The sequence below is a fragment of the Sphaeramia orbicularis genome, chromosome 14, assembly GCF_902148855.1.
Source record: "Sphaeramia orbicularis chromosome 14, fSphaOr1.1, whole genome shotgun sequence".
Lineage (NCBI taxonomy): Eukaryota > Metazoa > Chordata > Actinopteri > Kurtiformes > Apogonidae > Sphaeramia > Sphaeramia orbicularis.
This window is the reverse complement of record NC_043970.1, coordinates 15,174,712-15,190,764: the sequence shown is the minus strand read 5'-3', so window position 1 is coordinate 15,190,764 and position 16,053 is coordinate 15,174,712. Positions and strand designations below refer to the sequence as shown.

Genomic DNA, 16,053 nt, shown 5'->3' with positions numbered 1-16,053 from the left:
TCTGCATTAGATCGGCTACATGCACGCATGATTTATGTAGCATTAATAGTGTTAAAATAAGTGAAAGTGTGCATAAATGTGTAAATATGTAAATAAATACATGCTCGTAACACCTATATCCACAGATATTGTGATAATAAAGACTGTAAATCATCGTTGTTGATAGTTACACAATCAGATTTAACGATTAAAAATACAGAACAATTTGATTTTTGCTTTCACAAGTAATTATTCCGCATTACGAATAAATAATTAAACATGCCAATCAGTTCACTTATGTCCAAAAATAAATTCAACATTGCTTCAAAAACATAAGGAAAATAATTTCCGAGGAGACTGAAAGGCATCTTATTGGTTACTTAAAGTCTATTTTTATAAAATTTAAATGTGGGTTATTATGACTACTTATTATTATTACTTAGTGTTAATAGTATTTTTAGTTCCGTTATTTGGTTTAAGTAGGTAAAAGACTTTGATAACCTTATTTTTCATTTTTGTAAAGTCATATTTTCAATCTTAGTTACGTCACAGTAATGGCGGCGCCCGTGGCGGATAGTTGGAGCTGGTTTCCGGCGTTAGCACTCGGGGTTTCTTTCCTAAAATGTCTTTTTATCAGTGCATAGTGAGTGGCGTTACTTTGCTTGTTTCGTTTACAATATTCACTCTGAGTGGTGCAGTTCAGTGAACTGAACGAAAGTTTAAAACCTGACAGGCTGACAGTTAGCATCCAGTAACATCAGCTAACTAACTGTGGTTAGATATATAATAAACTCAAGAGACGCGAGGTGTCCGAGCGGTCTGTGGTCGCTGTTGTATACAATATGTGTGTGCAGACAATTATATTTCATATTAAGTTTACTATGGCATTAAAGTAATTGAACTCGAAGCTAACACGTTAGCTATTGAAATTAAACTGCCTCAAGATGGCGCTGTTCGTCATTTGACAATCGTTCGGTCTCGGAAGTTTTCGGTCTGTGCCTTCAAAATAAAATAATGACAATGCTTTATTCAGTTAGTCAAGAATATCTGTTATCGTAATGTACATGTAGGGTTTACATATCAAATGATCAACTAATAGTCTTCCAAACAGTTTAGATCATGTATTTTTTTCATGCCTTTTTTCATGTTGTTTTGAATCTTCATAACTGATTATGGCTGAATAGTTTGATGAAAAAGTCATTGTGATTACTGTGGGCAGTACTGAGATTTCAAAAAAGTCCATTGCAATAATTTGAAATGTGCATTTTTACACAATTTGGTATCTTGTTTACAAGCCATTCACTCAGATTCATGTATCAAACTCTAAAGTTGGAATTTTCTGTTGATCTTTCTGTGTTTATTTGTGCGTTTGTACAGTCATTCTACAGATTTCGAGGTCCACAGGAACTGGCTTGCCATCACTCACAGTCTTCCAGTGTCCAGATGGTATCATGAGGTCAGTATGACAGAGGTCTCAGTCTGTTTACAGAATTACGCCCTATTACCGTGACAGACATTATCAAGGTAGTGTTGGGACAGAGGATGATTTGTTCAACCATGTATGCATGATGAAGGGTACAGTGGCATAAAATTGACAAAATGCCCACTTAAGAAAACACCGCATTAAAAGTTGAATGTCTTTGTTTCTTTGTCTTTCGGATTAGGGAGTGCATGAAGCTATTTTATCACTGATTCACTTCAGTGCAGATAAGTGTTTCCATTCGCGTCATCGTCAATTATGTAGAGATGCAATATCAGGAACTTCACTTATTTTAATTTAAAATTCAAACTTTCTTGGTGCCAACTGTTGTTTAAAAAACGGATAGAATATTGAATAAGGATATTTGATTCTCATTTTAAAATCTACTAATAAAATTTTCCAGCTGCACATACAGCATCCCCTAAAAGTTGTGTGACAGTCCTTACACTGTTGTGTCTGTCCCACTGTGTCATTTCAGAACACATCGGAGTGGACTCTGGACTACCCTCCACTGTTCGCGTGGTTTGAGTTCGGTCTTTCTCACGTTGCTCAGACCTTTGACAGGAACATGTTGCAGGTGGAGAACCTGAACTACGCCAGTCCAAACACTGTCCTCTTCCAGAGACTTTCCGTCATCTTTACTGATGTAGTGTTTATATTCGCAGCCAGAGAGTGAGTCTGATCTGTGATGGCTTATTGATCACAAAACATCCCCACCAGTATTACCTATGATCACATGTAGGGGAAGTGTGTTTTATGTGTCGCTGTGTCTCCTCCAGGTGCTGCAGATGTGTTCAAGAGCATAAAGGCTCTCGGGACGTCCTAAACCGGCCATCCTTCATTCTCGCAGTTTTGTTGCTCTGGAACTTTGGCCTCCTCATTGTCGACCGTATCCTTCAGCTCTGACACCAAAAGACCCCCATCAATCACATGAAATCTGTTCATTTGTTACCCATTTAATGTTGATTTGTTCTTCACTTTGCTTTAAATACCTTAAAAAAAGTCTTTTAAAGGGTATTCAATTTGATATGTTAGGTCTTAAGTTATGTTGCCATAAACTTATTGTGGTTAAATGTGTCTGGAAAATGTCCAATCTGCAAAGATTGGTCTATTCAGTTCCACCTGTTCCAAACAGAAAATTTATATTGAAATTAGGAACAGATTATCACTAACTTTGCAGCCCTCGGTGAGAAATGACACAGAATGGTAGGAATCAAGGCATTGGCTTGAATAAATAAATGTTCCTAAATTATAGGAATCACACATTTTTGCCAGTATGGCCATGAAATAGACGTTAAATTCTGTCTTAATAGTCTTAAAAAGGTCTTAAAAAGTCTTAACCTCCTAAGACCCAGCTATGGGTTTTCTGTCCACAGTTGTGAACAAGAGTTTCACAACTTTATACAAAAAAAAAGGAAAAGAAAACTGTCCACCACAAAGGACATTCCATAAAAAATTTAAAACTGCATCTGAAAAAACTGTTGCATCATGATGTTTCTAATATAGGCACTTATTTAATAAAAAAAACAGATAAAGTTTGTACTTTGCTGACATTTCCTGGGGTTCAGGAGGTTAAATTTAACTTGTAGAAACATGTAGGAACCCTGTTTTTAGCTGAAGCTTCAGATTGGACTTTGTGGAAAAAGTTAAACAGGCATTTTTTTCCACGGGAAGAGCAGCCAATTCACATGCTTATTGTAGTATTGAGAGGCTCTAAAATTATTTACCACTTCAATGGCTGTTAACAGACACTATTCTAAATGTATATTGTACATTTTTATGAATGTGATTTATATTGTATTAATGTTGATGTGTCCTGTTTTTAGGGTGACTAACATCTGTCCAGGGACATCAGATGAAGAATAGCCATTAGGCTAACTGGTACATTTACAATAATGTTGATGAATGTACATTGTCCCTGTCAAATAAACTAATAAATTAAAATTTCCCACAAGCCCCATGCCTTTAAAATGTCAGCAGCCTGACAGAAGGTGATAAGACATACCGTGAAATAGGCTGCTAATTTATGACAAAGCATCAGGGGAATTTTATGAACAGAATATGGTCATTGTTCTTTGACTTTTGGTGGTAGATATTCATTTCCAGTACAACGGCTTTCTGTTTGGTTTCCTTCTCCTTTCTGTGGCAAAACACCTGCAGGTATGAACACAGTTAACACAGTTTTTTTTAGTTTAGTTAAAATATTGTCTTGTTTCAAGGTGTCAGTTTTGTTGTTACGCTGCGTGAATGTAGACCGTTAGGATTTTTTGAAATTTTCCTACAATATTTTGTAATGAAAACAAATGTTGACCCTCACTTTGAGAGCTTTTTGACATACAGCTCATCGGATGTTCATGTTGTTCAGTCTCAGCACCTGCAGGGAGCGCTGCTGTTTGCCATCCTTCTCAACCTTAAACACATTTACCTGTATGTGGCTCCGGCGTATGGCGTTTACCTCCTGAGGAGTTACTGCTTCACTCAGGATAACAGAGGTACTGCATAGTTACCAGAGCATGATAACGGCTACAGATAAACTAAAAAGATAAGATAAATTATCCAACAGGCACTCATTAACCGGTGACAATCTCATCATTAAATACTGTTTGTGGTCTCCTGACACACCTTTACTTTAACTATTTTGAAAGTGGAAACCAAGCTGCTACTGCAGTAGATAGATAGATCTGTTGTCTCTTGTCAACACATTCAAAAATACACTGTCACAGATAAAAACAAGTGTAACAGATAAAATAACTGAAAGCACAGTGCAGTCTATTTTGTATTATTAAGAGCAACTATTGCAGATGGGCTGAAAGGTTTTTCTCTCAAATGTTTTTCCTGGCCAGTGAGTTCTGTAGCATCTCCCTGATACGCAGCAGCATGAAGGAGTGATGGAGGCGATGGGAGGGGTCTGTATAGTTCACACAGAGAGGGTTGGACTGTTTGAGTATTTTTACTGGCCTGATTTTTTATTCAGGATAGTTTTGTTTTGTGTTTGGTGGAGAGAAATTTGAACCAGGCTGAAATGTTATAGGTGAGGATGGATTCGACGAGTGACTTGTAAACGAGGGTTAAAATGTCTTTAATATCCACTGGCCTTATGGGAATCAGTGCATTTCATGATTACATTTATATTTTAAGTACATTTAATTGAAAATCTGCTTTTATGTGTTGTTATCAGACGGCTCTATCAGCTGGAGGAGCTTCAGTCTGGTCCGTCTGCTCAGCCTCGGCAGTATTGTCATCTCCGTCTGTGCTCTGTCTTTTGGCCCCTTCATCGCCATGGTGAGAGGAATCATCATTTGTACATACATTCACCCACCCACTTACTCCTCTGGGTGATGAAGTAGAAGACAGGTGCTGATATGCAGTTATAATATAAGAATTACATTACAAAGTCAACAATATTCAAGTATGTTTTATATTTTTATGTATTTTAGTGTTTCTTCTGTTACTGTGATCATTTATCTCATGTTTTGTAAAGGCTCGTGTGCTCTGCCTCCCTGTGTCATGTGACTAGATCTCTCCCTCTCATTGTGAACTAATAAAGTGTTTGTGGTCTTCAGGGTCAGCTGCCTCAGGTCCTGTCCCGACTGTTTCCCTTCAAACGGGGTCTCTGTCACGCCTACTGGGCCCCAAACTTCTGGGCCCTCTACAACATTCTGGACAAAAGTCTAGCTGTGGTCGGTGAGGAAATGTTACTGCTGCATAAAGGTTTCACCAGGTCCAGTTTACTGTACGTTGTGACCTGATTGTGTCTAAAACATCAGTTAGACCAGATCAGAGTAACACAGGATCACACCTCTATTAATGTGTGTTTTTGGTGATTTGTGCATAAGCAGTAGATAAATGAACACCAAAGCTCTGTCACTGTTTGACATCACCCCTTTTTCAGTTTTGATTCACAACACCCCAAATTAATATGCTTTCCAATTCAACGTGATACCAGATATTTAAATTGCAATACCAGTTTTATTTGCATGTGAAAGATATCAGGGAAATAATGCTGTGAATTATATGAGGTGCGGTCTAACCTGGTGTATTGTTAAAATTATTAGTGTTTTATATTATGGCCATTTGTACAACCTTAGATTTTACTCAACAATGTGAAAAGGTACATACAGTCAAATTGATATTGATCTCAGCTGGTGTGAATCATGCATCATGTCAACATGGTCATAGGTGGTTTCAGTTAGTACAGAAAGTAAACACTATGGACCTGCCTTCGGTGTTTGTTTTTTAAATCCTTGAAAGATTCTGTGTGTGGGATGTAGTGATAACGAGAAGTGATGTTGCAGATTGTAACCGAACTTTCAAGTGTGGTGGCTGCCAAAGATGCTTAAGTCCCTTGTTATTTCGTAGTTTTTTTTATGCGTTTTGGCCGTTCTTAATTACTGATACATTAGCTGTTGACCACACTCTCATGAAATAGGTGGCATAAATGCACCTTAACGCTGGATTCCTCAAGCCATAAAACTGACAAAGGAGAAGTGGATGTATGTTATCACTACTATAGATACATGTAAATATAAACATCCTATAAAGTGATCGTACTGAAAATAAAGTTATTAATATTTCACTCTTTACATTTATGCAATTATAGGGTGGGGAAGCAAAATTTACAATATTTTGAGGCAGGGATTGAAAGACAGTGTATGACCAATTAGTTTATTGAAAGTCATGAGAATTTATTTGCCACAAGAAAATGTACATAATAGAAAATGTTTTTCTTCTATGTGTCCTCCTTCTTTCTCAATAACTGCCTTCACACGCTTCCTGAAACTTGCGCAAGTGTTCCTCAAATATTGGGGTGACAACTTCTCCCATTCTTCTTTAATAGTATCTTCCAGACTTTCTCGTAATAGTTTTGCTCATAGTCATTCTCTTCTTTACATTATAAACAGTCTTTATGGACACTCCAACTATTTTTGAAATCTCCTTTGATGTGACGAGTGCATTCACGAAATCACACACTCTTTGACGTTTGCTTTCCTGATTACTCATATGGGCAAAAGTTTCTGAAAAGGTATGGATAATAGTGTTAGGTATGATTATGACATCAATATATGTTTGGTTTCAAAACAACTGACGTAGTGCCTGCTGAGAAAAAACAACTAAATGTTCATTGTAAATTTTGCTTCCCCACCCTGTACATTCCCCTGAATCCCTGTAAATCTCATACACTGGACCTTTTAAATATTCTCACTTTAATCACATAGTTAATCTGATGAGTTTGATAGTAAATATAATGTGTGTTCTGTCCTTATGAATCTATTTTTTTTTTTTTTTTTTTTACGTTACCTCCTCCTCAGGGGTTCGACTGAAGTTGCTGCAGGAGGCGGAGCTTCCTCGAGCCTCCATGACAGGTGGTTTGGTTCAGGAGTTCCAGCACTCTGTCCTCCCCTCCGTCTCTCCGTCCGTCACACTTGTCTGCACTCTGCTCTCCATCCTGGTGAGTCCCTCCTCCTGTCTGTACACGGAGGATTCCCATTGGATAACACTAACCACTTCCTGTCTTCCTTCCTGTCTTCAGCCAGCTGTGGCGTCCATCTGGTGGCGTCCTCGTGGTGCTCAGGGTTTCCTGCGCTGCCTGCTGCTCTGTGCTCTGGGATCGTTCATGTTTGGCTGGCACGTCCATGAAAAGGCCATCCTCATTGCCATCCTGCCCCTCAGGTCAGCTGACCGTCTGCTTTCAGCTTCACTCATCATCTATTCAGCAGATGAATCATGTTTTTATGAGTCAGCAATACATTCATACCCGGAGATTTTATGATAAATTACAGCTACAGCCACAGATGAGGCGTTTACGTCCACTTACATCCTTACAGATGACACAAAGAGGCAGCTGTATTTTTAGATTCATTTATTTTATTGTGTAGTGTGTAATAAAACCATAATCATAAAATGAAAATATCAGCTTTTTAATAGCTTATTCATAGCTAATGATAGGTCTTTCACTAATTTCCTTATATTTTCCTGTGTTAATTCATTTAGCCCAATGTTAGTTTCTGCTTGTTTACATGGTCACATGTTTTGTGGATTTGGGGGTCCTACTTTGTAAAAATTATGTTATTCATTAAAAACGTAGTCTTGTTGAAGCTTGTTGTGCAGTGCTGCAGGTTTTGGTGTCCTATTGCAAGAAACTTATAAATTTGACATAATTTTACACTATTGATTCTACTACACCTGTGTACAAAACTTGGGAACATCTAATGCAGGTAATAAACAGCATCTAAAAATATAGCAAAAAACAAAACTTGCTGAAGAGATCCACTATCAGCCAACTGCAACTACTGCACTTTATGTTCATGTCACATTATTATTATTGCCGTATGTGGTGCCCAAAATAGTGTAGTTGCTGCAATTAAACTATATGATGGTACAAAAAAGGCTGGATATGTGATTTCAGAAAATTTGATCATATAAATAGTCAATGATTCATAAAAATAAGTAATTATAATGAGAATATCTTGAATTGAGCATATTCGCTCTCACAGATCCTTGCATAAACAGTACACTCAAATGAAATCATACTGGAGCCGTGTGAATGTTTGAAGTGACCTAAAGCTGTTTGCCTGCTTCTCTTTCTGTAGTATCCTGGCAGTTCAGAGCAGAGAGGATGCAGGGATATTTTTAATTCTCTCCACAACTGGACATTACTCTCTGTTCCATTGATCTTCACCCCAACAGGTAAACTCCAAGTAGAAAATGTTTAATAAGTAAAAGTATTTAAGTAATGTCCTATCAGCTTGCTTGAAAGATGGACACTTTTTAAAAACCATTATTATTATTATTATTATTATTTTTTTTTTTTTTTTTTTTTTTTTTTTTTTTTTTTATCTTTTATTACTTTAAATGTCACAAACCGCAAAGTCAGCATTTTTTATCATCTGCAACCCTTATATTTTTGTTTTTCTAACACAAGACACTTTTTGCATAAGAGGTAATTATGAACTGGAAATAAAATGAGCCTATCAAGCATTATATACTTTGAAGTATAAGACTGTCATACATGTATCATGATTTTCTGGAATTTTGCAGAGCTTCCCATTAAATTCACACTGATGCTGATGTTCACCATTTACTCATTCACTGCTCTGAGGAAACTCTATAGGTAAGAGAGACATCACTTCATTGATTTATTTGATTGAAATGTAGTAGGTACTGTTGCTTGAACAAATAAAACATGTAGTTATTTAATTTATTGTGTTCACCACATAAACAGCGCTTTGCAGATTAGACACTTTTGTGTTTATTAACATGTGGAGGCAGTCACCATCAAAGTTTTTCCATTTATTGTAACTTTATTTTACTTTCATATTGATTTTTTTAGTTTAGTATTTCATAAATTTTTGTGAAAGATTTTTACTGCGTCTTTTGCTTTAATACTCATATTTTTTTCATTTAAATCCTGTCCTTTATTCATGGTGAGTGCTTTAGTGTGAACAAAGACTCTGTTACCCAGAATACTTTGCAGTGTAAATAGATTATCTCTTTCTCTCAGTGGTCAGGGTTCACTGCTTCATCGTCTGGAAGTTATTTACCTACTGGGTCTGGTTCCCGTATCAGTTGGCTGTGAGATGGTCTTCCCTCTGTCACCGTGGCAACAGAGGCTGCCCTTCCTCCCTCTTCTGGCTACCTCGGTGTACTGCGCTCTGGGCATCTGTTACTGTTTTGTGCGTCTTTACGTCAGTCTGCTGCGTTCAGATGAAAAGCCCAAAAAGCTGTGAGACCACAGGTTAGATTCCCAACATCCGGACACATTCATTGAAGGAAAACTTTTACATTCCCGACTGACTTTGTATCAATCTTGTCCTTGGAGTAATGACCAAACATAGAAGTTATGAGCCACATTGGGTTGTGTTTGCTGTAAACAGGTCATTCAGCTGAAAGTGGATTTATTCATGTTTCTGCCGTTGCTGCAATCACAGTTATGGCTGTATGTGGACTCTGATGGGGTGGTTGGGTTTTCTTCTTGTAAGAGAATGTAGTTTAGTGGTTGAAACTGTCAAATTTATACTGAAGAAATGTAAAAATAAATAAATAAATAAAGACTTAATAATTTGTTTGTTTGTCAGCAAAAATCATCATCAATTAGTTCTGAACTGGAGCTGTGAGAAATGTTCATTTGATCTTAATTTCATCTCATATTATATTGAGGGAGAGGCCACATTTAGCTGAGAAACAACAAGCAACAGTGTTGATGAAAACAAAATGGGAATTTAGTAAAAAAAAAAAAACGTGATTAGATTGCAGACCCTTATGCCCTTGGATCATATCCACCATTCTGAGATTACAACATTAATGACCTTCCACATCAACAATGACAAACATAATTAGAATAAGTGTCCACATCTTAATGAAGCAATGAAAGTACATCAGAGCCCAAAAATGAACATTGAAAAGCTGATGCACGATACAAATCAGGTGCAAAGTACAAACTTTAAGATGACAAATGTTCCATGCTTTTTATCTGTGAACCTCTCACACAGAAACTGCAAAAAAGAAAATACGTTTTTTAATCTAATTTCCTAGTCATACATCAAATAATCAACAAGTGAGTGTCCAAATACATTTAGATGCATAGTCTACATGGGAGAGCCTTCAGAGTGGAAAAGAACCGGTACAACTCAGATCACCCTAAACATCTGTAAAAGCAAAAAAAAAACCATCATCCATCAGAGTATAAATAGGACAATTTTTGCTTAAAAACTTTATTGATAAGGCAACACAAAACATGATTGGTTAAAATCACTGTACAGTCTTTTACAGTGAAACACTTCTATTGCACAGTAAATCTCAGAGTAAATACTCACCTGCAGACTATGAGTTATAGGCTTTAAGGTGCACACAGCCTCTTTAACTCTAACTGTAATCATAATTGATATTCACTATTGAGACAAACATTCCTCTGCATCTCATCTGCCTTTTCCCACGTGTCATTGTATAAAAGTAAAAAGGTTAAATCATTCATTAGATTCAGAGACCGACACACAAGACTAACAACATTCAGTGTAACGATAGAATAATAATAATGTTCAGTTGGTTTTCTCCAGTACGGGCTCAGTTTAACAGCTGTAACACAATGTGCACCAGGAAAACAACAAAGAGTTTCCAAATTAACCAGAAGTGGGACGGAAAATGTGAAAATAAACAGTTTGTAAAGGAGCATTCCAGTGTTTTTTTACACTAAATCCAATGTTGGTGAATGTGTGATGCCCAAATTGTGGTGTTGTGATCATTTAGCAGCTCAGATCATCAGTATTTTGGCCAGTTATTATTAGTAAATTATTACATTACATCAAGCACAATAACATTCAGTGTCATTCCCAGCTCCTCCTTCTTTGTCTTCTTCTTCTCTGGATTAAGCAGACCCGACATTACACTAGGTGTGTTTGTTTGTTTAATGGTGGTCTTCTAAATCTGTTGCTGCTCTCGAACCAATTTTAGTTGCTGATTCTTTGGATGTTGAATTGTAAAGAACTGGTTCAGGATCAGATACCAGCTCTGAACTGGACCTTGAACTGCAACAGTGAGAAAGGGGTTACATAGACCTTTATATGAGCAAATAGATTGTAACATCAAGTGATCTGCAATGGTTAAGGTATCCCTCCATCACAGAAAGTAGTCCCAGATTCAAAGATCATGCTAACCTGTGCTCTGTAAGGCAGAGAAGTGCATTTACAGGTGGGTGTATTACCAGACATGTGAATTTGGAAGCTTTAGAGGACTCTGATCATGTGGAAGAGGACTGGAGTTAATGGAATTGAAAATGAAAATTCACAGAATTGCTTCTTTAACTCCAGGTGGAGCTTTAAGTTTACCATCAGCTGTGAACTTCTCCAGCCTTAACACTTCTTTAGTGAGTTTGCGCCTGTTCTGGTTTGACCTGTGTTGGCCTGGTTTGGCCTGGATGCTCTTCTGCTGTAACACACTGAATGGCCTGCTGCCAGACGAGCTCCAGGCTCAGACGGAGGATAATTTTGTCTTTGGTTCTTTTTCTCTGTAGTGCTGAACTAATTAGAAATGAAAAGTGGGCCTGTACTGACTTTAACTATGTTTCCCAGACTCTTTCATATGTTTCCATCTCCTTCAGTAAAACTAAATCTGGAGTTTTCTTTTGCGTGTGGCCTGCAATTGGCTGCTGAGCTCATCCTCTACCTGAACTGTCTGTAAATCTCATCCATTTCAGTTCAGCCGCTGAACCTTTTACAGCATTAAGAGGATCAGAGCACAGAGGACAAACTCCCAGCATGCCCTGCTCACACCCACAGCCACTCTTCATCTAGAGCTGGGAACTTTGGGTCTTCTTTGTAAGTCAAAGAAATGTCATGTGCAAAATTCATAGGACTGAAATCGCACAAAATGTCTCATTCAGCGTGAATCTTTCAGATCATATTATCACATTACAAGTTAGAAGAAATCAGCCTAAATATTCCCAGAAATACTGTAAATCAGATCTTAGTTCACAAATTTTGCATCATGTCCTGTAGGTGTCATTTACAAAAAACTGCCCAAAGTATTTGAGTTGGAGTCGTTTAGAATTTTATATTTAAAAAATTACAGAATGAACCACTGACTTTTTTTTTTTTGTAATGAACTGCTGTGGCCATTTTTCAAGCAAAAATATTGCAGGTTTCAACTCCTCCACGTGTCAGTTTGATGTTTTTCTGAGTTAAGTCAGATGGTAAACTGAACTAAAGCTGACTTTTATTGCTTGAATTAAAATATGTTTAACATGTCGCTTTTACCTGAGGGAGCATTATTTGTTTGTTTTTTTTAGAATTTCATAGATAAAGCAATTAATTTATTTATAGTAATTATGTATAAATAAATTTTTTTGCAGTCTTAGTTTTGACTGAAATCATTAACGTGTGAATAATGAAGAAAAATGTGAGGCAGCTGCTCATTGTGGTTTAGCTTAGTTTTGATACTTCTTGAAGCTGTTCTTGGAACATGTACATTTTTGGATGAAAAATGACAGAAGGTCCATAATCAAAAATATTGATGTGTATTCTCTGTGTTTCTGCTGATCTGTGAATGGAGTCAAGCATCTGACTCTAAAATGTAATGGAGGGAAATTACAAAGCAGCTTAAAAATTTTCCCTGAGAAACAGTTACTTTCCAGTCAGATTCTTTTAAATAAGTGAGGTTCAGAACCAAACTTTAGATGTATGTTGTTTGTGTTTTCATTATTGTCAACAAATCCTGTGTGAAGACTAACAGCAGTGATGAATTCATTGTACACAGTAAAAAGTGACTGGTTTTGAATTAGTGGAGGTTTGAACATTTTTGGTTGTTTGAATCCACAATATCAGGTTTCATATCTCAGCTATAATCAAATAATTAGTTCATTTTTTAACCCGATATCTGGAGACAGACGGCCAATCGCAGCCGGTCACAAAGTTCAGCATCTTCAGCCACACTTCTGCCGATCAGTGGCCATCGTGTCCCTTTTTGGGGGCGTGGGCGGGGGGGATGATTTCTGTTTCACTCAGTCTTTGTCGTCCCCGGTGCTCCGACTCGGCCTTCATCCCATCCGACCCTCCACAATGATGACTAAAACTGGCGTCAGGTCCATCAGTTTTTTCAGCAGGTCCATGATGTCCTCATGGTCCTTTGCTCCTTCGATAAATTCCTCCAGGGTCAGCTCCCCTGTGGGGTCAAAGGTCAATAGGTGGTCATCTCAGACTTTTTCCACTTAGATTTTTAAATGACTTTATAAAGAGCAGAGATCAAACTAGGATATGCTCCAAATAGAAGAAGAAGCCACTGAAAATTAGAATACAAGCACTCTTAGTTTAGTTTAGTTTAGTTTAGCGTAGTGTAGTGTAGTTTAGTTTAGAATCAAAATGCCCACATTATGAATGAAAAGGAGCAGAAAGAACCATCTTACATTTTCTACGCCTTTTAGTCAAAATACTTGTATATTTACAGTATTAATTTCAAACAGAATACTTATTCAGTACTTTTTGTGACTTTACAAATGTTTATGTCAAATTTTCCTGATATTTTATGGAAACATGGCAGGACACAGGATATAAAATATATTCCAAATCAAAATTAACCAGGCACCATTCTTAACTGAATTAACAACAGTCCATGGTCTTATTATATCTGAATATATTTTAAAAGTTCGTCATCATATTTTAAAGCAACATATGGGAGATTTTCTGTGAGTTATTGTGTGTCTGTTTGTGTGTAGTTGTTGTGTACCTTCTCCTTTCACATCGATCCTCTCAAATATAAGTGATACGATCTCCTCAGGGTCGATCTCTCGGTTCCTTGTGATGTCCTGAATGGCCTGGAAGGAAAAAAGCATTTATGACAATATGCTGTTCAGCCCCTGTTTGCTGGTTACAATGCAGGTCATAAATCCCACCCCTTTTATGTCAGCCAATGGCAATAAACTAAATATTTAACATCTGATAAAGTTTTCCCAAAAGTAGTTTCTGTAATTTTACATCAAGTCATTTTGAGTCACTTTTCAACAAAAAATAAGAAACTATCACGATGTATTTCAGCAATAAATTAAATATCCAAACACAGAAGAAGAAAAACAAAATTAAATTGAAAAGTAAGCGGTAATGTGAGGAATCATCAGCAATGGAGGTACAGATGCAAGTTTAATTATACTGTTCAGTATGTTTATGAAAGTGAAATAGCACTTCAGATTTCCTTGAAAATAATCAGACAGTAGCAAATAACAAACAGAGCACTATATGACTAGTCGCAACCTTACTTATCAATAACGTCCTTCTTTTTGTAAATTTTTTTTTGTAACTTAAATCTTTATTGAGTTTTATGGACAACAATTATAAAAATATAAAAAGCAACAAAAAAAAAAAAGCACAAACAAACAGGAGAACAAATGAGTACAAAAGAAAACAATGTGCCCAGGTAGCAACAGTCAGTCTATTGATTTTGTGTAAATATTGTCCATTTATTCCACTTTTTATCCAGTTGTGGTTCTTGCAGTGTCAGTCTGTGTGTTAATTTGTCCATTAGAAATATTTCTTCATTTATGGATATCCACTGGTTTTTTGATGGGATGATTGCCTTTCCCCAGTTCCTTGTTACAGTGTTTTTTTATTCAGCTGTTAAGAGTATTTTAACCAAATATTCATCCTTTTTAAGAATGGTAGTGTCCGGAAAGTTACAAAAACTTAGAACATCAGGAATCAGTGGAATTGAATAATCCAACACATGGTACAGTACGTCCCCAGTCATCTTCCAAACCACAGTAATATATGGACATTTACAAAATATATGTGAATGGTCTACATCGACTTTACGCATTTGAAGCTGTTTCCTTTTTAATTTTGGAGTAATAAAAAACCTTACAAGATTCTTCCAGGCGATTGAGAGCAGGTGGTTGTTTGGTGAATCCTCCACATGTTTAACCAGTCTTCATCACAAATACTAATTCTAAATTCTTTCTCCCATTTGTCCTTGATTTTTTTGTGTCGTAATTTTATTGTCATTTATAGAAATTTTTATATCGGGATTTGATAATCTTAAGATTACTGTCTTTATATGCTTTAACTATGATTTGGATAAGTCCGCTCTCCTCCTCAGAGGGTTCCTTTTTGTAATTTACTTATACAAAATTATCAGAACATATCCTTTGCTCATGAGATTCAACAAACTAGTCAGACAACATGTAGTAAACCATATTTATGATGCTAGTTATACACTGTCTTACACTTGTACACAGTGCTTTAATTTGTATTATAGTTTTGTAGTATTATATGTGTTAGTGTTTAAAGCGATGTTAACCAATTTTAATAGTATTATAATACTAATAGAAAAATGTACACAATCATATTTACTCATCGACTGGAACCAGAATGTCCACCAAAGTGTTTTTTAATGACACTGGTCTACAAGGAAAATGCTTCCAGAATAAAAGTAGTGAAATTTTACCTCATGAGAGTCACTGATAAAGAAAAATCAAGTAAAAAATGCTGGTTGGCTGAACTTTCCAAGATACAGCCTTGGGTCAAAATATGAAATTCAAGAATTAACGAGAGAATGGGTTTGACTCAAAAGGAATATTTGTCTCAGAGCTACAAGATCTACTTCAAAACACTGTCTGCACATTAGAATACATTCACTTTACAGGTTCTATTTAGTGGAAGATTTCTAAAACTATTATATAAATGTACATGAACCAATATATATGTGTAATAACACTTAATCATATACCTTGAAAACATCAGCAAACCGGCACTTTTGTCATTTATTTTCCAATTAATCTTATTAAAATACGTAACATTTAGCACATTTAATCTCTGAAGCAAATCATTTCTAAAAAATTGTAGACCAGTGTGATCTTTAAGCAAAGTTTTGGCATTGACAAAACTGAAACTGCTCCTACTAACCTTAAATCTTGCAACAAAGTCCTGTTTTATTTGTCATGTTTGTTATATACATTTTGTTAAACTGGTTCAGATGTGAGTTACAGTTTCAGTAGACAACATTAGTGGAACCTCCCCGCCTTAATTCTGCAAATGCCCTGACATACATCCATGACCACTCCATATCTACGGCCCTGACCTCCTTCACACTAGTCTGGTGTCCTGACTAACCCACTT

At 36.5% G+C, this 16,053-nt stretch overlaps 2 protein-coding genes across 3 annotated transcripts in view; one reads left to right on the top strand and one right to left on the bottom strand.

Annotated features, from left to right (window-relative positions):
* Positions 1–504: 504 nt before the first annotated feature.
* alg8 (ALG8 alpha-1,3-glucosyltransferase) lies at positions 505–12,008 on the top strand. Its single transcript, XM_030154979.1, is given in 14 exon segments — positions 505–622; positions 1,357–1,435; positions 1,938–2,131; positions 2,239–2,348; positions 3,552–3,619; positions 3,825–3,951; positions 4,638–4,741; positions 5,023–5,143; positions 6,769–6,908; positions 6,990–7,129; positions 8,050–8,120; positions 8,123–8,146; positions 8,498–8,570; positions 8,961–12,008. Coding segments are annotated over 14 exon segments (1,566 nt in total). The 5' UTR covers positions 505–533; the 3' UTR covers positions 9,187–12,008.
* guca1d (guanylate cyclase activator 1d) overlaps positions 10,846–16,053 on the bottom strand; it is a 21,157-nt gene continuing 15,949 nt past the window's right edge. The window contains exons 3-5 of one of the 2 annotated variants that reach the window (XR_003937369.1): positions 13,673–13,760; positions 12,516–13,111; positions 10,846–12,472 (exon numbers count right to left, since the gene is read on the bottom strand). Coding sequence is in view for 1 of the 2 variants with exons in the window: in XM_030154991.1 (XP_030010851.1) it covers positions 12,987–13,111; positions 13,673–13,760 (213 nt within the window). In the remaining variant the exon portion in view is untranslated. Of the gene's footprint in view, positions 13,112–13,672; positions 13,761–16,053 lie in introns of both variants that reach the window. The other variant, XM_030154991.1, reaches the window with a different exon arrangement.